The sequence below is a fragment of the Palaemon carinicauda genome, chromosome 23, assembly GCF_036898095.1.
Source record: "Palaemon carinicauda isolate YSFRI2023 chromosome 23, ASM3689809v2, whole genome shotgun sequence".
Taxonomy (NCBI): Eukaryota; Metazoa; Arthropoda; class Malacostraca; order Decapoda; family Palaemonidae; genus Palaemon; species Palaemon carinicauda.
In genome coordinates this window covers 92,383,037-92,405,937 of record NC_090747.1, presented here as the reverse complement: position 1 = coordinate 92,405,937, position 22,901 = coordinate 92,383,037, and the positions used below count along the sequence as shown (strand labels likewise).

Below are 22,901 nucleotides of genomic sequence, written 5' to 3'. Positions count from 1 at the left end.
ATACATAAAAATCATCATTTCAATAATAAAACTAGTTACCGCTAATAAGAATATTTCTAAATAATCACATACTATATACACAATCATTATTCTTCCTATTTACCTTCCCTGATGTTCTTAGTGCTTTTCTTGAAGCTTGGTTTAATACAGACATTTACCCTAAAACTAAAATATTTCAAACTCTTTCCTTGTAATAGGGTTACCCCTCTCCTTCTTCTTTCCCACTGTTATTCCCACTGCTTGATACTCCTTCGCCAATGTCTTCCATTTAAGGCCTCCTATTCCTCCGAACCTCTCCTCTCCATAACATCCTTCACCTTATCTAGCTACTCGATCTTCTCCCCTGAACAGGTTCCTCCTTTGGTCAGGGCACCAGCCACCCACTGATATACTACCACTAGTGTGTTATTGGGTCCTTTATCTGGCCATACAGTACTAGCAAAGAATTCTTCTCTCAAGGTGTTAACTACTGCACTGTAATTGTTCAGTGGCTACTCTCCTCTTGGTAAGGGTAGAAAAAACTCTTTAGCTATGGTAAGCAGCTCTCCTAGGAGAAGGACACTCCAAAATCAAACCATTGTTCTCTAGTCTTGAGTAGTGCCATAGCCTCTGAACCAGGGTCTTCCACTGTCTTTGGTTGGAGTTCTCTTGCTTGAGGGTACACTCAGGCACACTATTCCATCTTATTTCTCTTCCTCTTATTCTAGTTAAGTTTTCATACTTTATATATGAAATATTCATTTTAGTGTTGCTACTATTCTTAAAACATTTTATTTTAATTGTCAATTACTTCAATTATTTCCTTGTTTCCTTTCCTCACTGGGCTATTTTCCCTGTTGGAGCCCCTGGGCTTGTAGCATCCTGCTTTTCCAACTAGGGTTGTAGCTTGGCAAATAACAACAACAATAATTATAGTCCTCCTCACTCCCCTTCCCTCTATTCATCCTCAACATGTGCCCACACCATCTCAGTTGTGACACTCTCTTCACCTCTGTAATCTTTACTATGTCTGCCATTCTTCTGATTTCAATATTTTTCCAATCTTTTAAGGAGTGATGTTTCCATAATCCACCTCACCTTTCTCATTTCTGTACTCTCAAGCTTTGTTTCCTCAGAGTCCACATTTTCAATCCATACATTAACACTGGTTTTATCACTGTGCTACATATATTAACTCCTAGCTTGATTGGAATTTTCTTAAAACTTATCACTCCTGTTCCCTCCCTCCACTTCCCCAGGCTGCTTTTATCCTATTCTCAACTTAGGCCTCACATTCTCCCTCCTGATTTATAGTAGATCCGAAGCATCGAAATTGTTCCACCTGTTTGATAACAGAGCCTCTACTTTCATGCCTGGCTATCCTATCCCTACCTTCCTTGCTGCTTACTATCGTTTTAGTTTTATCTACATTTACAGTACCCTCAAGCCATCCATCCCCAAAGTCTCTTGCCACTCTACTACCCTTCTCTGTAAGTCTTCCTCACTTTCAGCAGTAATCACCAAAGCATCTGCATATGGTAACTCTTAATTTGTTATCTCCTCACTTAACACATCCATGACCACATATAAAAAAAGGCTTAATGCTGACCCCTGGTGTAACCCAACACTAATTTGAAAGTTTTCAGTTTTCAAAGCACTTATTAATTTTGTCCTTGTTCTTTTGTAAATCATACCTACCATTATAACCAACTATTCCAGGACTTTCCTCTTCCACAAGCACCAAAACCTCACTTCTCTTGGTATTCTATCATATGCCTTCTCTAGATCTACAAAAGCACAGAAGAGCCTCTGGTTTCCCCTCTAAGCTCTTTTCTGGTAGCTGCCTTATTTCTTTTCTGGTAGCTGCCTTATTAACCCTTTTACCTCCAGGCTATTTTGGAACTTTCCAACCCTTAACCCCCAGGCATTTTTTTTTAAGCACATTTTGCCATATATATTTTTTAAATTGCTCTAACAGCCTTAATTTTTGTCAAAGAGAGGTCAGGTTGGTCCCATTATTTTGGAAAATGCCTGAAGTTTCTCATAGTTATAAAAAATATGCAAAAAAAAAATATAAATAACAGTTTTTTGCAAGGACGTACCAGTACGTTCATGGGGGTAAAGGGATGAGTTTTGTGAAACGTACCAGTACGTCCACTGGGGGTAAAAGGGTTATAAATATGGCATCCACAGTCCTCCTCCTCCTCCTCATGAATCTATACTACAGTTGCCCAATCTTTTCAATTTCTCATCTAGTACCCTCTCAAAAACTGTCAAACCATGCTCTATTGGTTTAATTCCCCTGTAGTTACCATATTCCATAACATCACATTTCTGCCTAAATATAGATACCATTAGACTCTCTTCCCAGTCTTTAGGCACTATTTCCCCTTTCCATATTGCTTTTAATAAATACAGCATCCATTCTTCTCCTCTGTAGCTAGTAACTATCATTTCAATTCAAAATTCTGATACACCTGGTCCTTGACCATTTTTCATTTTACTTAATGCCCACCTTACTTCTGTATTTTGTATCTCCATCACTGGCCCCTTCACACTGAGTTTCTCCCAACTCATCTTCTCTCAATTTCAGTATTCAATAATTGTTCAAAATATTATCACCATCTCCTCGTCCCCAGACGATACATTTCCATTTCTATCATTGATAACTCTCAGTTACCCCAAATCCTGCCTTTACCTCTTCTTCAAGTTTGAAATCTTATAGATATCCTTTTCTCCTTCTCTTGTTCCTAACCTTTCATTGTTCTACTGCTCTTCCAATAGCTATAATTTTTATAATACATTTGAAATATGTTATTTTCCTTAGTAAAATAAATTTTTGAATATACTTACCCGATGATCATATAGCTGCATCCCTGCTGCCCGACAGAAAAAACCTACGGGCGGAATACGCCAGCGATCGCTATACAGGTGGGGGTGTACATCAACAGCGCCATCTGTCAAGTAGGTACTCAAGTACTCGATGTCAACAAAGAACCAATTTTCTCCTCTGTCCCACTGGTTCTCTATTGGGGAGGAAGGGTGGGTACTTTAATTTATGATCATCGGGTAAGTATATTCAAAAATTTATTTTACTAAGGAAAATAACATTTTTCAATATCAAACTTACCCGATGATCATATAGCTGATTCACACCCAGGGGGGTGGGTAGAGACCAGCATTACAAGTTGACATTATGAGCTAAGTATTCCGTATTTCATTTTAGCAGTTATTCAAAATAACAAGCATAAAATAAATAAGTACCTGGTAAGGAAGACGACTTGAACAATTACTCTGCCTTTTTAAGTACGTCTTCCTTACTGAGCCTCGCGATCCTCATAGGATGCTGAGCGACTCCTAGGAGCTGAAGTATGAAGGGTTGCAACCCATACTAAAGGTCCTCATCAAAACCTCTAATCTAGGCGCTTCTCAAGAAATGATTTTGACCACCCGCCAAATCAAGTAGGATGCGAAAGGCTTCTTAGCCTTCCGGACAACCCAAAAATATTTCAAGAGAAAGATTAAAAAGGTTCTGGAATTAGGGAATTGTAGTGGTGGAGCCCCCACCACTACTGCACTCGTTGCTACGAATGGTCCTAGAGTGTAGCAGTTCTCGTAAAGAGACTGGATATTCTTAAGATAAAAGACGCGAACACTGATTTGCTTTTCCAAAAGGTTGCGTCGAATATATTTTGCAGAGATCTATTTTTTTTAAAGGCCACGGAAGTTGTGACAGCTCTAACTTCGTGTGTCCTTACCTTCAGCCAAGTTTGGTCTTCCTCATTCAGAAGGGAATGAGCTTCTCGTATTAACAGTCTGATAAAAATAGGATAAAGAATTCTCTGACATAGGCAAAGATGGATTCTTAAGTGAACACCATAAAGCTTCAGACGGGCCTCGTAAAGGTTTTAAAATAGAACTTAAGAGCTCTTACAGGACATGATACTCTTTCTAGTTCATTTCCAACCATACGATAAGTTTGGAATATCGAACGATATTGGTCAAGGCCGAGAAGGCAGCTCGTGTTTGGCTAGAAAACCAAGATGTAGAACATGTAGCCGTTTCGGATGAGAATCCGATGTTCTTGCTGAAGGCATGAATCTCACTGACTCTTTTAGCTGTGGTTAAGCATATCAGGAAAAGAGTCTTAAAGGTGAGATCTTTCGGGGAGGCTGATTGAAGTGGTTCGAACCTGTCTGACATAAGGAATCTTAGAACCACGTCTAAATTCCAACCAGGTGAAACCAAACGACGCTCCTTCGTGGTCTCAAAAGACTTAAGGAGGTCCTGTAGATCTTTATTGTTGGAAAGATCTAAGCCTCTGTGACGGAAGACTGATGCCAACATGCTTCTGTAACCCTTGATAGTGGGAGCTGAAAGAGATCGCTCTTTCCTCAGATATAAGAGGAAGTCAGCTATTTGAGTTACAGAGGTACTGGTCGAGGATACGGATACTGACTTGCACCAGTTTCGGAAGATTTCCCACTTCGATTGGTAGACTCTAAGGGTGGATGTTCTCCTTGCTCTAGCAATCGCTCTGGTTGCCTCCTTCGAAAAACCTCTAGTTCTCGAGAGTCTTTCGATACTCTGAAGGCAGTGAGACGAAGAGCGTGGAGGCCTTGGAGTACCTTCTTTACGCGTGGCAGACGTAGCAGGTCCACCCTTAGGGGAAGAGTTCTGGGAACATCTACTAGCCATCGAAGTACCTCGGTAAGTTATTCTCTCGTGGGCCAGAGGGAAGCAACTAGCGTCAACTTTGTCCCTTCGTGAGAGGCGAACTTCTGCAGTACCTTGTTGACAATCTAGAACGGAGGGAATGCATATAGATCTAGATGAGACCAATCTAGTAGAAAGGCATCTATAAGAACTACTGCTGGGTCCGGGATAGGTGAGCAAAGTATTGAGAGCCTCTTGGACATCGAGGTTGCGAAGAGATCTATGGTTGGCTGGCCCCAGGTGACCCAAAGTCTCTTGCATACATCCTTGGGAGGGTCCAATATGTTGGAATTATTGTCCCTTCCTACTGAGACAATCTGCTAAGACATTCAAGTTGCCTTGGATGAAACTCGTTACTAGTGAAAAGTCTAGACCTGTTGAACAGGAGAGGAGGTCACTTGCAAACTCGTACCATGTCAGAGAGTAGGTCCCTCCTTGCTAGGAGATGAGCATCAAAGCAGGGAGTTGACCGTGTTCACCTCCACTACTTTGCCTTGAAGGAGAGACCTGAAGCTTTTCCAGGTCAGACGTACTGCCAGAAGCTTCTTGCAGTTGAAATGCATTGTCCTTTGACTCGAGTTCCATAATCCCGAGCATTCCCTACCGCCTAAGGTCGCACCCCAGCCTACGTCCGATGCGTCTGAGAAGAGAACGTGGTTGGGAGTCTGAACAGTCAGGGGAAGACCCTTTCAAAGGTTGATAAAGTCCTTTCATCAAGTCAGACCAGACTTATCTTCCGGAAACCGGGATCGAGACCGCTTCTAGCGTCTTGTCCTTTTCCAGTGAAGAGCTAGATGATACCGAAGAGGACGGAGGTGTAGTCTTCCAAGTGACACCAATTGAACCACGGATGACAGTGTCCTAACCAGACTCATCCACAGCCTGACAGGGCCGTGTTCCTTCTTCAGCATCTTCTGGATGGATAGCAGGGCTGGGGGTTGATCGTCTTGTTCAGCCATGTCCTCATCAGAGGATTCCTCATCCGAAACTGATGAGGAAACGGCAACGGAGTGGGCAACGTCTGACTCGCTGAATCCGGTCGCACTGGTAGATGCGTGACGGAGCCGGACACAAGATCATGGTACTGCTGCACAGTCTGTGAACTGTCAACCATGGGGACGCGAGGAAGTACAGCGACAACCTGAAACTGACTAGACTGTCTGGGTTGTGCAGACAACCCCTTATCGGGTTGCTGAGGTTGCCGCACTGCGTCACAACAAGTCACCTCTGCTGGTTGTTGAACGTCTTCCTAGTGACCCACTGAACGTCCACAACCACCTCCGAGAGTCGCTTAACGTCAACGTGCGACTGGCAACCCACACTGGGTCGCACCGGTGGAGGAACCATCTCAACTGGCGGACGTGAGTAGGATACCTCAGCGTCAACAGGGCGTACAACCAACCGGTAGGAAGGTTGTTGGCTAGAAGGTTCTTCTCCGTAAAAAATTCTCTATCAAGGACTAAGCTTGGACTGCATGTCTTGCAACAAAGCCCAAGGTCTATGGGAGCAGGTGTGGCAACAGACGGGGTTAGCGACTGAAGCGGAACCATTTACCATCCCTGGAAGCATGTTATGCTTTAATTAAAGTCCATAGGAGGCTAAGCAGCTTAAGGCTCCTCTCCAAATGACAGAGTCCTCAAGGGAAAATCAGAAGGAGGGAGAACAGCACTTTCTCATCTACAGGAACCATGTCCGAGAAAAGCTAGGTTATCTCAGTGAGGGTTTCACTGGTGCATAAGCAGCAGACCAGAAGGCAACGTTATGTAACTGCTTGACAGTCTGTGAACTGTCAAAAACTGAACTGTCAACCACAACAGGTGCGTGAGGACATACAGCACTGGTGCATTAGTAGCAGACCAGAAGGCAACGTCATGTAACTGCTTGACAGTCTGTGAGTTGGCAACAACCAAAGCTGTGTGGGGAAGCCTCAACTCCTGACTGACTAGTCTGCTGCGGGCGAGTGGCGGTAACCACAGTGTGTTGCGGAGGCTGACACACCGTGTCAAAACACGGCAGCTTGTGGTAGCTCACGCACGGCAACGGAGTGCTCCGTGTGTTTGTGGGAGTCAGCATGCGTCTGGCAGGGTCGACTGCGCATGGGTGGAGGAGCTCTCACAACAAGAGTGTGGGAGCAGGCAGCCATGCTGGGCGCACAACCGTGGCAGGCTGTAGGCCAACGGGTGCATCGTCAACCTTCTCCGCAGTCGGAGTGTGGGAGCTGGCAACAACAAAAGCGGAGTGCTGGTGCGTGGGAGGGACTGCCGTGGGTTGCGGAGCATGCCGCATTGCGTCAAAACACGGCAGCTTGACAGCACCTTCCCACTGCTGATGCGGTAGCTCACGCATGTCAACGGAGGGTGCAGCATGAACATGCGTCTGGCAGGGTCGACTGCGCATCGGTGGTGGAGCTCTCACAGGTGGAGTGTGGGAGCAGGCAGCCGCAGTATCTGCTGAGCGCACAACCGTGGCAGGTTGTAGGTTAACAGGTGCAGTGTCAACCTTCTCAGCACGATACTCCTGCATGAAGGAAGCAAGCTGAGACTGCATAGTCTGCAGCCTGGACCACTAGGGTCTACAAAAGACGGCAACAAACGGAGCTACTGTCCGTTGTGACTGAGGGTCTAAAACAGCTGGTGCGGCAACAGACGGAGTTACTGCCTGTTGCGGTACCACCTTGCCTCTCTTGGGAGGTGTGCAGTCGTCGGATGACTGCAGCGAGTCCGAACTGACCCAGTGGCTACACCTAGGCCGTTGGACTTGCGCGGAAGGGACCGACTTGCACTTAAAAAGCTGCAAGATTTGGTCCATGGTTTCTACGAGAAACCTCTTCCGCAGACGAGGAATAAATGGGCTCTCTCGTCTTTGTGTGGGTGGGGCGATCACGTCGGCAACGTGTGTAGATACACCCGAAACCACCGAGGGAAACGTCTGTTCGTCGATCAAGGCCTGTGGAACCCTAAGTCGTTCGACATTACTTCTCCCCTGGGCTTGGGAGCTTGTAAGAGGTCCCGGACTAGGTGAACCACTGGCCCGAACAGACGAACCCTCGAACGCAACACTGTAACACTTTGCGCATATCACTTTATCACTTTTGATTTTCTGTTTGCACTTATTTCACTGAAATAGAAACTTTAACTGATTTCTACCTGAAACACGCAATCCTATCCTTCATTAAAAGGTAGTAATTGCGAAAAACAGTTTTACAATGCAACAGAAAAACATAATTAAAGATAAAGAATTCAGTGGCTGGAAAAGAGACTAAACACTAGATCAAATAAACTACGTTTAAAATCTCTCACCGCATAAAGCCTGGGAACAAGAATAAAACTCTAGAAACGTTTTACCTTCTTCCCCTACAGCGACTAGGGAGAAGAGTAAAAAACGAGAACAACGTTACGCGCTTGAACGAAACGTTTATTCTCCTCTCTCTCCCTCCGTCTCTATCTCTCTCTCTCTTCTCTCTTGACTTAGAACCTGAGAGAAGAGCCCAATTATATATCGTTAAAACATATTATTTGCTAAAGGAAAAAACTGAAAGGTTTCCCAAATAAAAAGTTCCTTTATTAGAATTTAAACCATTTAAGCTAAGAAAGAATGAACGAAACACTAGAATCGGTTTACTCTTACTGCAACGTGAAACCGTGAAATACTCTCTCTCTATCGTAACGATAGAGCGCATGTTGAACGTTCTGAACGTCAACAACTGCGGAGACTAAACTAAATGTTAGTTCATCTTTGAAAACAGTACGAGACTATCAAAGAAATTCTTTCAAAAACATTAAAATTAAAAAAGTATAAATTCTTAAAAGGTAAATACGATATGACGGGCTCAATGTTAATTAACTTCGGTTCCAAGTAAGGACCGCCTACTATTAGGAAAGGTCGCATATAAACAAACATAAAAATTAATTTTTATAAGTTTATAATAAATGGAAAGTTAATCAAAGAGGCCTATAAAGGCGGAGAGATATAAGATAAATAGATCTATAACTTGTTAAGCAAAATTACCAAAAACCTAAACACACTTCCGTCTAAGGGAAGGGTCGGCCATTTAAAGTGAAAGAGAGTCCATACTCTCTTCGTCACCAACACTTCCGTCTAAGGGAAGGGTCGGCCATTTAAAAGTGAAAGAGAGTCCATACTCTCTTCGTCACCATAATTAAATCTATCCAAAACGAGTTCAAGTTTTGAAATGAAGATAAAACCCCTGCATAGCGAAAGCTCAAAACTGGAATAGTGTACTTCACAAAATCGTTGTGAAAACAAATCCAGTTAGGGACGGCGTATTTAGTAGGTCTTGCCTGTGGCACGACAGAGGGAAAATTGGTTCTTTGTTGACATCGAGTACTTGAGTACCTACTTGACAGATGGCGCTGTTGATGTACACCCCCACCTGTATAGCGATCGCTGGCGTATTCCGCCCGTAGGTTTTTTCTGTCGGGCAGCAGGGATGCAGCTATATGATCATCGGGTAAGTTTGATATTGAAAAACACAATTTCATTGCACTTCACACAGAATTTATTATTACTATGCTTACATTTGAATAATGTATTCTTATTACTGGAATTGGTAAAATTATCATAATAAGCTTCATCTTTAACACCATCATGTGTAATTTGGAAATAACACTATCCAAAAGGAAGATTATTTGATGAATTTTCCATCTATTAAGCCATCATTTATAAATCATCTACTTTGAACATTAATACAAACATTAATCTTATTCTACCTGAAACTAAACACGCAGTATTTTCTGCTGTGCACAAAGATGTCTAAGCAACATATTTCTGCATTAATCATCGGGAAAACTTACCGGCATTGAAAACTTACCATTATGGGATGGAGCTGAGCAATGCTACCATACTGTATCCTTATTTTAACCTAAAAAGATATATAAAGCACATAACCTTATAATAAAGAATTGAGATAACTTACCAGTTTGGAGGAGTGGACAAGTCAGATATTTGGCAAAGATCATCAATGCAATTCAAATGAGGGAAAGTTTTCAGTGCGTGTTTTCTAAATTGTGGATATATGTCATGAATGTGTGCACCGCCCTGCAATAATAAAAGAAATAAAATTCAATAACAAATTATGTTACTGCTTCAAGACAGATCAGCTTCAACAGGTACAAATACTATACTGCAATCAAATTGAGCTTATAACCACAATACAGTATGTTAGGTCTGTCTTAAGAAAATTACAAAAGAAAAAGGAACAACCAGTATTACTCCAAAATTCTAAAATTAATAAATTTCTCTTACCTTCATGATATCACTTATGATTATGTGTAAATCAACCGGCAAGGATTCAGATTCAACACAGAATTTCCGAAAACTTATAAAAGTCTGCTGATACAAGTAATCTGCAATTAGATAAATTCTCTTAAAAATTGCACATATATTTTCTATACTGTACCATATCTTAACCCTTTTACCCCCAGGGTATTTGGAAATTTCCAACCCTTAACCCCCAGGGGTTATTTTTTTCCAGCACATTTTGCAGTATATTTTTTTAAAATTGCTCTAACAGCCTTAATTTTTGTCACAGAGAGGTCAGGTTGGTCTCATTCTCTTGGAAAATGCCTGAATTTTCTCAAAATAATTATCTAAAAGATGCAAAAAAAATTTTAAATAGCATTTTTTTTTGCAAGGACGTACCGATACGTCCATGGGGGTAAAGGGAGGAGTTTTGTGAAATGTACCAGTACGTCCTTTGGGGGTAAAAGGGTTAACTGAAGAGTACCAACCTTCTGTAATAACATAGTAAAATATTAATTTTTAAAATCTCTTCAGTACCATAAAATCCACAAATCCTTTCTTTATTACTAAAGAAATTTGAAATACATACTTAATTCTTAGAATATATCAGCAAAGAAATTCATATTAGACTAGAGAAATCAAGCACCTTAAATCAAAGATTACAAATAATATCCCATAAATCACTCTACAAAACAGCAATGATGAAAACAAAAGATGAAGACCTATAACAAAAATAAACAAGCATAAAGAAGTTACAATAATTAGCATGGAGTTAAAATAAAAACTGTACTACTTAACATATGATGAAGATTCAACAAGACTTACTATCTAATCCATGCTCACGGGCCAGTTCCCTTACGTCTTCATTGTTATAGAAACGGTTCAATACTCTCAAAATATCTTCTTTTTGTAGTGGCCCTGTAATCTCGGCACCCACGTTGATTTCATCTGATCTGGCCTGTTTCAAAATCCTAACAAATTAGTAAACACTAACTGTAATAGTATGAATAACACAAAATCTAGGGCAATACAAAAACAAATTTCAAAATTTTTATTTTTCCTAGCTATAGTAATGTAAGGACTTTAAAATAGAGATATGTATTCAGTGGAGATTGAACACACATTGCTTCATTAACCAAGAAGTTGATTAACAACAGGTGGTGTAAGGGAGAAGCCCTGCCCACACCTCTGTCAGAGAATAGGAACAGCCCTTTTAGTCCTAAGGTCTAGGACAGAGAGGTGGTTGAGGTTAGAAATTCGATTTAAAGACTCAGGTTTGTATATATAGGAAAAATAAAAAAACCATTTTAAAATGCTATTTGTTCTAACACATTGACAAAACCTTTTGTCCTTTAAAACAGGGAAGATCAGTCATTGGTGGGAGAAAATTCCCTATAACCTAATTGGAAGGTTCTTTTCTTGCTTAGACAAGTTGTCCTCCCTGGTCTCATACGGGAGCGAGGAAGGAAACTCAAACCTCCTAACTGCTAACCATAAGGATGCAGAAGCTGTTAAAGCCTCGGCCAGCATTAGCTTAATACAATGCTACAGTGTTCTGGGAATTTTTGCCGCAGACGTTTTCACAGCAAGACTTTACTTCACACAATTATAGCTGATGGGAATTTTACTGCACTTCCAATACTTTTTAATTTTATAGGTTTTCTTGATTCTGTAAACAAAATTAGCATTGTCAACTTATTTTTGAGGCATTTTAGAAGAGCTAGAAGAATTGTTCATAAATACATTTTGCAATGAGAGAAATATCTTAAAACGTGAAAAGTAGATACAATTGCTCATTCTTATTCAACAGCTACTTGTTTAAATCTTTAGATATATTAGCTAACTTACTTAAAGGCATAGGAGATGATGATGATGACATAACATACTTGTTAATTCTTTAATTTTCAAAGATGACTATATTACCTTATTAAAAGAAAAAAAAATCTCTTATAAAACCCTTAAAGTCTCATACTTTTGACGCACCATAATTTCTGTAGTAGAAAAATCTAGCGGAAAAAAATCCTATGGCAAAGAGTCTGTTGCCAAAAGTCCTATGACAAAAATTCCGGCAGCAAAAATTCCAGTCACCAAAAGCTACTACTAGGACCAGGAAAACCTATCTTCATAACAGGGAAATGGCATTGACAGTGTCAAACCAGTCAAATCAAGCGAAATGTTTGGAAAAACACTGATCTATCCTCCTGGCGGTGTTGCTTCTTGGCAGATTTAGTCAGCAGTCTGCAAGAAAGGCACTCAAGTTACGTAATTTACCAGCATTAGAAGTTTGACAAGCATTTAACAGTTGCGACGGTTTCATTTTCTCAAGGCAGGAACAAAACAGATAAGACGAGCCAGTCACTTTCTCTCCCCTCAAGACTTATGCCGAATGCATTACCATAAAAAAGATGCATACTAATTCTCATGTGGGAGCTGGGAGGACTACAAAACTTAGCAGTCACTTCAGGACCCAAGGAAAAAGTGGGCTACGGGTCTGTGGGCAACTTCCGTATAGTACACAGAGGGAAAGGTGGTGCTACACTTTATGACTTTTTCAGCTCCCAGTGTGTTGACAGGTAAATGGAAAGGCACAGGGCTAGGCTTGAGCGTTCTTACTTGAGATGACACTTGAGAGTAAGGACACTCCTCTTCCTGGCAGGAAAGGGAAAGATGAGTGAAACATCTCGCCATCACTTGACCTATAGCTTCAGTGTTGGGTTCCTGCTGAGGCCATTCAACTGCACCCAATCCAAGAAGAGTCACATAGGGATCACAAACCCTTGACGAACCACAAAGGTACCACTTAAAGGAAAGAGACAATACTCCCTCCAGGACAGGGAGAGCACCTTCTTAAGGGGAATGGAATTCCTCCTATGTTACCCTCACCTGACCAAACTGTAATGAACAGTCAGCAAGCAAAATCTGTCACTACCTCCCTAAGGAGAAGAATTTATATAAGAATTCCCAAGGAACTTACGAGAATCCTCCTGTACGACTACTGTCACCGCCTCTTCCTTCTGAAAAAGAGTTGTCATAAGAGAAAAGGAGATGAAAGGAGGAGCTGGGAGAGGATGAAGACATGAGAGCTAACAAACTCTTGTCATCCTCTCCAACAGTTCTTCCTTTCTATCATTTGTGGTTCAGCAGTTCTTACAATCAGGAACAAACGTGCTACCTCTATGAATTTTCCAATGCGAGCTCAAAAAATAAAAAAGAAGAACAGCAATCCCAGTATTTGTCCTGTGCTTGGAATATGCTAGGTAAGACATCCCTTTACTGACAGCTGGGGCCGCCATACCTCTCGAGTCTCTCCTCCCCTTGTTTTCACCTAACCCCCCTCCTGGACTAAGCTTGGTGGAGCAGGGTTTAGAACTTTCTGGAAAAAGCTGCTGCTGCTGGTAGTCATTGCTAGGATTTGGAGAAGGTTTGAACCTTTGTCAAACCAGAGCCAATTGTCAGGGTTGACCCAAAACGCTTGGCCGACATCTCCCTCAATACTGTAGACCTGACCCCTTGAAAGATCGCTGGGTGTATAAAGGAGTACTGGATACAAAGCATTCCTTTCATCACTCTCCTGATTGATAAACAAACAATCTAGCACATATCCAATTCTTGAGGCAAGCATGTCTCTTAGCTAAAAAGTTGCTACTGTGACAGACCTTTAGTCAGTCAATGATACCATCAGGGTTTGTGTTTGTTTTCTCTCCCTAGAATGTAAACAAATAAAACTGAATGAATCCAGGAACGTATAACTGGGAGGCAAATCTTGAGTTTTTTCGTCTGGGAAACAGTCTCTATGACCACAGAGCAAGAGTCATTCAGTGTACTCTCCCTCTGGTGAAAAGGTTTGATCGTGCTGTAGGCTCGACTTGGTGCTCACATGCCCAGAGCAGGGACCAGTCCCTGACCGACCCGGCAGAGCATGGCGAGCAGGACTGGTACAGAGAGGAAGTATCTCCGCTATCTATCAAAAGTACTGGTGTACCATGTGAAGGAAAATAGTAGTATTAGTAGTATCAAGTACAGTACCCTTGCCTCTGTTGAGCTTAGTGCAGAATAAGCCATGGTTCTGTGCTCATGAGCGCATACACTGCCCCGCTTGTCAGACCTACGGTGCTGATGTTCGGTCCAAGCAGGACCACTCATCTGCTTGAGGTGCAACAGCGTCGACTGTAACACCTGCTCTCACTAGCTTCACTTATGCTAAAGGCATAGGTAAGCGTTTATATTTTTACTCCTTTCCCAAGAAGTTTAGCAATCATTTCAAGTCACAAGGAGCTTTTAGTGAAAGTCTTCCCAAATAACTATCTTCTTTGTCAATCTTCTCAATGAAGGAGGAAGGAGAAGCGATTGATAGAGGAGGCGGCGTGAGAATAAATTCTCCTCCATTTGCCAACTATTCTTCCTTCATGGAGGAGTCGTGAGCTGCAAAAGATCCCCTGAAGCAGAAGCAACACTATCTTCCTCATCTGCAACACAAATCACTTAACTGGGAGTTTTGTCACAAGGGGAGTACTGAAAACACAAGGAAAAAATATCTTTATCAGGTACAAAGATAGGGCAAAATTCAGTCCATAACGGGTAACTTCCTCCTGAGGAAAACAAACTACGATAAAGAAAAGAACCATGCTCCAAGTTTATAGTCTTCCTGATCAGAAGTGTAAGAACAACACTCCAAAAGGGGGGGGGGGTACTTAAAGTCCCACAAAACATGCATCCCAACACTGTATCCTCCTAGTAACAAAATTCACCTTACCACACCATATGCTTACCTTTCTGTGCACTTTTGCTTGCTCACAAGTGAAAGCAGGCAAAAATTATAACACTTGTCACAAACAAATGCAAGAGAAGAACCAACAGTCATGAGAGGAACACCTCAGTTGCAACTGCAACGGTTGCAGCCAAAGGTAAAAATGACTATTCCGAGACAGGTAGGAGGGTGGGGCTTCCCCCTTGTGCCACCTGCCATTAGCCAACACTAACACCACCTGTCATTAACCAGCAACCTAGTTAAAGATTCAATGGCTGTTTCAGCATTGCTAGAGACATATTACTATTTCAAAGGATGAAAGGTTTGTATACACTTAGGAACAAATTATTCAAAGCTAAGAGATTAATCAATATCTTAACATAGCTCCTAAGGAAAATACAACACCCCCCATTAATTAACTATATAGTAACACTTAAATGCCATCAAAATTTCATAAACCCTCAGCACTTGTTCAAATTAAAAAAACACTTCTAAAATAAGTGATTACAATAGGCCTACTATTCATATAGAAAAGAAAAACTATCAAATACCTTGACAGGAACAGGAATGAAGAGATGTGATATATCATCCCTGCCTGATCTTCCGTGTTTACATCTATGAATACAGTGGAATGCTGGATTGATTTTCTTTGTGTTAGTGGACAATGCCAATCTGAAAACAATAAAAAGAAAGAAAACCATACAAATAGTCATCATAGCTTTATCATAGATTCCTACACTTCATTATGTTCATATATATTGTATCAAAACAAATAGGCTTATAGCTCATGGAGAACGTTCAAAAAAATTTCTGTACCATGCAGGCCATTGTTTTGCATAAATACTGTATAGACCTCCGAGAACATTGAAAACATTAATTTTAAAAGTATATTCTTCCTACTATACAAAACTGGGTCCTTAAATTAGGAGAGTGATCCAAGTGCAGATGGAAACCTCCAGTAAAACTTATTACGAGGTGTCGCAAGTGGCCGACAATTACCAGTCTGCAGTTTGCAGTCAAGTGTCTTTTAAGCAACGTTGTCATGATTATACATAGAGCATACTGTTAGGAACAAATTTCTCTTGTGACTGTTATTGTTACGTTGGTAACTGTGGCCGATGACGGAAAGGTTGAGCCATCTTCTTGAATTGGGTTACCCTGTCCTTGGATGGACACACTTGTTAAAAGTATTTATATCCATGCCCAGGTAGGTGTATCATTCTTTGCTTTGGAGAAAGCTTGGATTTCTCTAAGTTTGTCACAATCCCCAAATCACGAGAAAACTGTCCACATGATAAGAAGTTGGGACAGAGTCTGCCAGTATCAGTCAGTCTTCTAGATAGCAAATTGGATAAATTCTGTTGGTAAAAGCTCAAATGCAAAACAACACAAATACTAAAGTGAATACCCGGGATCCTGAACAGCTCGAAGCAAAGAACTTTGAACTGAAAGCCCTTGCTCTCTCGCACAGAACATAGATACTTCCTCGAAGAATGATTTACTTGGATTTGTAAGTATTCCACCCCGAGACTCAGCAAGATCATATATTTGTTCCTTACTGCATGTCTGACCATGGTGGGAGTTTCCATCCAAATAAGAGTCTGATGGATGAACTTGTTCATGGCTACGCACCGAGGCTTTCTTGACCAGAAACATATGGCTGAAGAAGCCTGGAGGGCAGTCCTGGACTTCTATAGCGATATTTAGGACCATCGTCTGCACCTCCGAATGTAGAGAGAATTTGTTTTATGGGTTGGCGGTAACCGACCTGAAGTACAACCACCGCTCACTTCTCTGCCAAAGGAAATTGCCACTTTATCTATCTCTCTGTCAGGCATCCCCTCAATGAAGGTGGATAAATGGGGGAATTTCCAATCCTAGCAAGAGTGAAGGCCTCGCCTATGTTTGCTTCTACGACTCTGGTCCAAGTCCTTCACCGAGGAAAAGGCTGACCAAAATCCGTATGGTTCCAGGATGTTGAGAATGTGATTCTGAAATTGCTCCTATTGGAATCCAGTCTAGAAGCTGGACCCTATGTTTATCTTGGAAGGGGAGGCAACCTGAAAAGGTTTGAGGTGGTGGTTTGTGGTCTCCCAAATGACACCGTTCAGTGGAAAAGTTAATCTTGGTTTGACTTCTACCTGCTCCAAAGGAAAACAGACAGTCCTTTGAATGATGAATTTCTCGAGTTCTTTATCTCGATCTTCTACTTGCCTCATGAACTTGGAGGCCCCCTCATCTTGCTTCTTCAGGATCTACTTGGCCCACTGGTTGGCCATCTGGTGGATCAAAAGCTCCAATGCTTTTATTTCTGACAGAGTGAGGGCCTTGAACTACCTCTTCTTTACCGTGTCCGAGAGGTCATCCATGCTAACTAAATATTTCTTTGTCCCTGACCAGTAGTCTGACCAGGATGCAACTTGAAGGGTTGACATAGCGGCAACTTCCGAAGCCGTAAATGTGATATGTTGAGCTGCAGCCGATATAGACAGGGTCAGGGTAACAACCCTTTAATCCAAAAGCAAGAAAGCTGGATTATGTAATAAGTCTTCTGCCTCTAAAAAGCTGGCGTTATTAGCATTCGGTTTAGGCACTCTGGCATCAGTAGACTAATAGCCTAAACTGCTCTCTATTTCCAAGGGAATGGCTTTTGGTATCCATCTTTTCCCTCACACTCCAAAAAGCTAGAGGATACTTTGCATTAAAGGAAAGTAAAGGGTGAGGCACTTACTAATACCAATAATATGTACTCTCATTTTTGTGATAAATAGATAGGTACACCGCATGCTATAAGCCACCCCCCCAAAAATAAGACGACCGCACAAGCATGGATCCATAGCATACGGGGAACATACGCGTGGATCCCTAGCCTCAGGGGAACATGTGCGTGGATCCCTGTCAAACGGGAACACAAGTGTGGAACCATAGCATACGGTGAACATACGCGTGGATCCCTAGCGTTAGGGGAACATGCACGTTGATCCCTATCATATGGGAAACGTACATGAATTCCTAGCACGTGGGGAACATGCGCACGTGAATACCTTGCATGTGAATCCCTTGCATGCTGGGAACATGCACATGAATGACTAGCATGTGGGAAACATGCACATGAATGACTAGCATATGGTGAACATGCACATGGATCCCTAGCATGCAGGAAACATGCACGTGGATCCCTAGCATGTGGGGAACATGCACATGGATCCCTAGCATGTGTAAAACATGCACATGGATCCCTGGCATGTGGAGAGCATGCAAGAGGATCCCTAGCATGTGGGGAACATTCATATGGATCTCTAGCATATGGAGAACATGCATATGGATCCCTAACGTGTGTAGAACATGCACATGGATCCCTAGCATGTGGAGAACATGCACGAGGATCCCTAGCATGTGGGGAACATGCACATGGATCCCTAGCATGTGGAGAACATGCACGAGGATCCCTAGCATGTGGGGAACATGCACAAGGATCCCTAGCATGTGGGGAACATGCACGAGGATCCCTAGCATGTGGGGAACATGCACATGGATCCCTAGCATGTGGAGAACATGCACGAGGATCCCTAGCATGTGGGGAACATGCACAAGGATCCCTAGCATGTGGGGAACATGCACATGGATCCCTAGCATGTGGGGAACATGCACATGGATCCCTAGCATGTGGAGAACATGCACGAGGATCCCTAGCATGTGGGGAACATGCACATGGATCCCTAGCATGTGGAGAACATGCACGAGGATCCCTAGCATGTGGGGAACATGCACAAGGATCCCTAGCATGTGGGGAACATGCACGAGGATCCCTAGCATGTGGGGAACATGCACGAGGATCCCTAGCATGTGGGGAACATTCAAATGGATCCCTTTCATGTGGGGAACATTCACATGGATCCCTTTCATAATGGGAACATGCACGCGAATCCCTTGCATGTGGGGAACATGTGCGCAAATCCCTTGCATGTGGGGAACATGTGCGCGAATCCCTTGCATGTGGGGAACATGTGCGCAAATCCCTTGCATGTGGGGAACATGTGTGCGAATCCCTTGCATGTGGGGAACATACAGGCAAATCCCTAGCATGTGGGGAACGTGCGCGCAAATCCCTTGCATGTTGGGAACATGTACGCGAATCTCTTGCATGTGGGGAACATACAGGCAAATCCCTAGCATGTGTGAAACATGCACGCGAATCCCTGGCACTTGGGGAACATGCACGCGATTCCCTTGCATGTGGGGAACATGCATGCGAATCCCTTGCATTTGGGGGAACATGCACGCGAATACCTTTCATGCGAGGAACACGCGCGTGGATCCCTAGCATGTGAGGAACATGCACGTAAATCCTTAGCATGTGGAGAACATGCACATAGATCCCCATCATGTGGGGAACATGCACGTGGATCCCTAGCATGTGGGAAACACGCACATAAATCCCTGGCATGTGGAGAACATGCACATGGATCCCTAGCATGTGGAGAACATGCACATGGATCCCTAGCATGTGGGAAACATGCATATGGATCCCTAGCATGTGGGAAACATGCACGTGGATCCTTAGCATGTTTAGAACATGCACGTGGATCCTTAGCATGTGTAGAACATGCACATGGATCCCTAGCATGTGGAGAACATGCACGAGGATCCCTAGCATGTGGGGAACATTCACATGGATCCCTTGCTTATGGGGAACATGCACATGAAACCCTTGCATGTGGAGAACATGCACACGAATTCCTTGCATGCGGGGAACATGCGCATGAATCCCTTGCATGTTGGGAACATGTGCATAGATTCCTAGTATGTGGGAAACATGAGCATGAATCCCTTGTATGTGAGGAACATGCGCGTGGAGACCTAGCATGGGGGGAACGGAACATGCATGTGGATCCCTAGCATGTGGGGAATATGCGCATGGATTCCTAACATGTGAGGGACATGCAAATAGATCCCTAGCATGTGGGGAACATGTACAAAGATCCCTAGCATGTGGGGAACATGCGCATGGATTCCTAGCGTGAGGGGGACATGATGCACATAGATCCCTAGAATGTGGGGAACATGTATGTAGATCCCTAGAATGTGGGGAACATGTATGTAGATCCCTAGAATGTGGGGAACATGTATGTAGATCCCTAGAATGTGGGGAACATGTATGTAGATCCCTAGAATGTGGGGAACATACATGTTGATCCCTAACCTAAGATTCTCCAATTAACCTAACCTTAGAGTCCTTGTTCTATTGTACCAACCAAAAGGGCTATGACCCTCCACTGGACCTCTTACCTGCAGACTCAATGTGTTTACCTTAAACTAAGTTTATTTGTAACCCAGGGTGGGTCTTACTTGTGAAATTATGGTTTTTCATGAATATCTTCTAGTTTAAGCCATCCATATAACTGTAGATATATGGGTTTCTGAAAGTTATTGCAATAAAAGTCATTCAGAACATCTATAAATACACCAAGTACACATCTCTTATTTCCTCAATAAGAGAAATAGTTGTTGATTAGGAATGAATGTAACAGATCCTTCCTTCATAAACCAGAGAGGCAGTAGAACAGCTCCTAAACGTTAGACGAAGCTTTTCCTTAGAAATACAGGTAAGAGATTGGCAAAGAAAAATAAAAAAAAATTATGTAGCAATAATATACGCCTTGAAGGTCCCTTGAAAGATGCATTCAAATGGGGTCCAGCTTCTAATATCATAGAATATGGGAAAATAATGGCCAGAGACATTGGATTTCTTCATTTTTAATCAAACGCAGTATCCACTGGTACTACTAGTTTCAGTGTGTCTGATATGGGGGTTCAAAATAGTGTATTTAATGAGATCTACCAGACTAGGTCTTCGGGTGTATGTATGATAGCGGCTAACTTTATGTATGGTGAAGACAGATTAAGAATATGGCAGTGTAAGGGGGGTCGTTAGCCCCCTCGTTAGGCAAGTAGGTAAGGGCATGGCTTGTAGGTTAAGTTAAGTGTGAAAGTTTAAGTTTGTTGATGTCTATTTTCTATGTACTAGGGAGGAACTGGCCGCTGATATACAAAGGCTCCTAGGTCCTTTACAGTTTTCTAACTTATATTGTACTCTTATGCAATTTGTCCTGAAAAATGCATCAAATACATAAACTGCCGTACTTGCAAAAATATACAGCAATGTATTAATGGTTAACTGTATCCATTTGCCAAACATATAACGGTAAAATTATATATATGGACAGAACAACATTTTGAACAGAAAAAAAGTTTTTCCAATCGTAAACAATGTGCTTTCACTGAATTTGACCTTTATTTCAACAGCAAACAAACCCAAAAAGTTTTTAGACCATCAAAGAACAGGCATATCTTTTTTAAATCTAATGGCGTTTGCTCAGCTGTGCGCTTGCAGAAAAAGAAAAATATCAATCTCCTATGTACTGGCAAGCGTTACAGGCCGAGCTGCGCATGCTAACCCAAATGATTCATTATTTAAATAATTAAGTTTTTATTAGAAGTGAAAATCAGTGTTTTTTTAAGAAAACGGAAGTTTTCCTATAGGGAACACCTGTTTTTATGCATAAAATTTTTTGGTTTTATTTTACAAGGGGAGGGGGGGGGCACATTAAAAATGCCCTTTACGCGTATTGCTCATGATTTTTTTATTTTCTGTTAGAGAATTTAGTGCTTTTTGGGGGTGTTTGGAATTCGAAGTAAAATAGCTCAAAATCGGTCTTTTTGCCACATTCTGGAGCATCAAAAACGTTCAAAACACCTGTAATCACATCACATTCCGTTTTTTTTTTCTCATTTATGTCGAAAACACTATTGCTTTAATGTAAAAATTTACCAAGTTTTTTTCCGTCCGTAACTATAATAAAGCCGGCAGCTGGAAGGTTATGACTAGTATTTGACATGTTCGATGAAGAAACTTACAGAGCTTTAGGCCTCGACACTTGCTTTCCTTTGGGGATATTGCCAACTTGAAGAAATCCATCATCCAGGAAAAGTATTCGGGATGCTAATCCTCTAACTGCTTGAGACTTCACATTACACCTGTTTTCACTGTTAAGTAAACATTTCGACAAATTTAAGGGCCTCCACATTGCTCCGTTATCTGTTTACATTGGGAGAAGTTGATAGTAGTCGTACGGACGTAATCTCTGTAACAGCCCGTCCGTTATTTCAGGTAGTTTCTTCCCTTAACAATCGTTAATGTGATGAACTTAGTTAATGAACTCCAATCATAAAACCGAGCATTTACAATCGCCTTCACCATAAAGCTTAAACTATACATATCTAGTGTTTTGAATTATCAGTCAATTAAAATTGAGATTTATTCATAGAATAGAATGATAATCGTATGTTTGTAAAAGTTTTTTTTTTTTTCATGGGATGAAGATAAAAGTCGGACAGTAATTCAGATGTCAACTAATTCATGGTAATTCACGTTATTCAATGGACAATTATTCAAAAATAATAAAATTACTCAAACTGTACCATTGGAAAACGAAAATATCAAATGCAAACAACAGTAATATGAAGAACAAGTTGGATAACTAATCGCATATTATCGTTTTGAAGAGAATAGGTTTCCATTTACAGAATAAAGTTATCAAAAACCGTGCAGAACTGGTTGTTCATAAATCACCGCATGGCTGACAAAAAGTCGCAGCACTATGCCATCAATATCAGTACTGTATATCAACAAAGTCATCTCATAGATATCTATGGCAATTGTAGTGTCAGGTGAATACTTTTAACATTCTAATTAAGTGGGATTAATGTAGAACCACCAAAACGATAAATAGTACCAAATGTATAAAATCAACAAAGATAAAGTTTTAATATGCGAAAACGTAAAGAAATTGTCAAATTATGAAAAAAAAAATACCAAACTTGGTAGAGTTGACTGTGAAAAGGGTAAAACAGTCAGTTTGGAGTTGTTGGTGTTACTGTTATTACTGATATAACACTGGATGTGCAAAGTTTTGTGGAGATGTGTATGAAATACTGCCGACAAAAGTAATAACTTGGGTTTAGAGAAGATGCAAGGAATATATAAAAATATTAAGTCAGAATAAAAAACGAAGTAATTGGATCACATGCTAATGGATAGGCTTGATGTATGTTAGAGCAGTGTGCAGTAGAATTGAATATAGCGAGAAGTTGAGCAAACGAGGTATGTAAGAAGCGGTAAAATGTGTATGGGTGA

General features: G+C 41.6%; 2 protein-coding genes across 6 annotated transcripts in view; one reads left to right on the top strand and one right to left on the bottom strand.

Moving 5' to 3' along the window:
• The window catches only part of LOC137617240 (ATP-dependent RNA helicase SUV3 homolog, mitochondrial-like), a 50,538-nt gene extending 28,705 nt beyond the window's left edge, over positions 1-21,833 (bottom strand). The window contains exons 1-5 of the mRNA XM_068347201.1: positions 21,623-21,833; positions 15,256-15,376; positions 10,783-10,915; positions 9,961-10,061; positions 9,632-9,753 (exon numbers count right to left, since the gene is read on the bottom strand). Of these exons, the coding sequence (XP_068203302.1) occupies positions 9,632-9,753; positions 9,961-10,061; positions 10,783-10,915; positions 15,256-15,376; positions 21,623-21,792 (647 nt within the window). The 5' untranslated portion in view covers positions 21,793-21,833. The remainder of the gene's footprint in view (positions 1-9,631; positions 9,754-9,960; positions 10,062-10,782; positions 10,916-15,255; positions 15,377-21,622) is intronic.
• The window catches only part of LOC137617241 (glutamate-gated chloride channel-like), a 959,538-nt gene that overhangs the window by 775,128 nt on the left and 161,509 nt on the right, over positions 1-22,901 (top strand). The gene's annotated exons all lie outside the window — the stretch shown is intronic.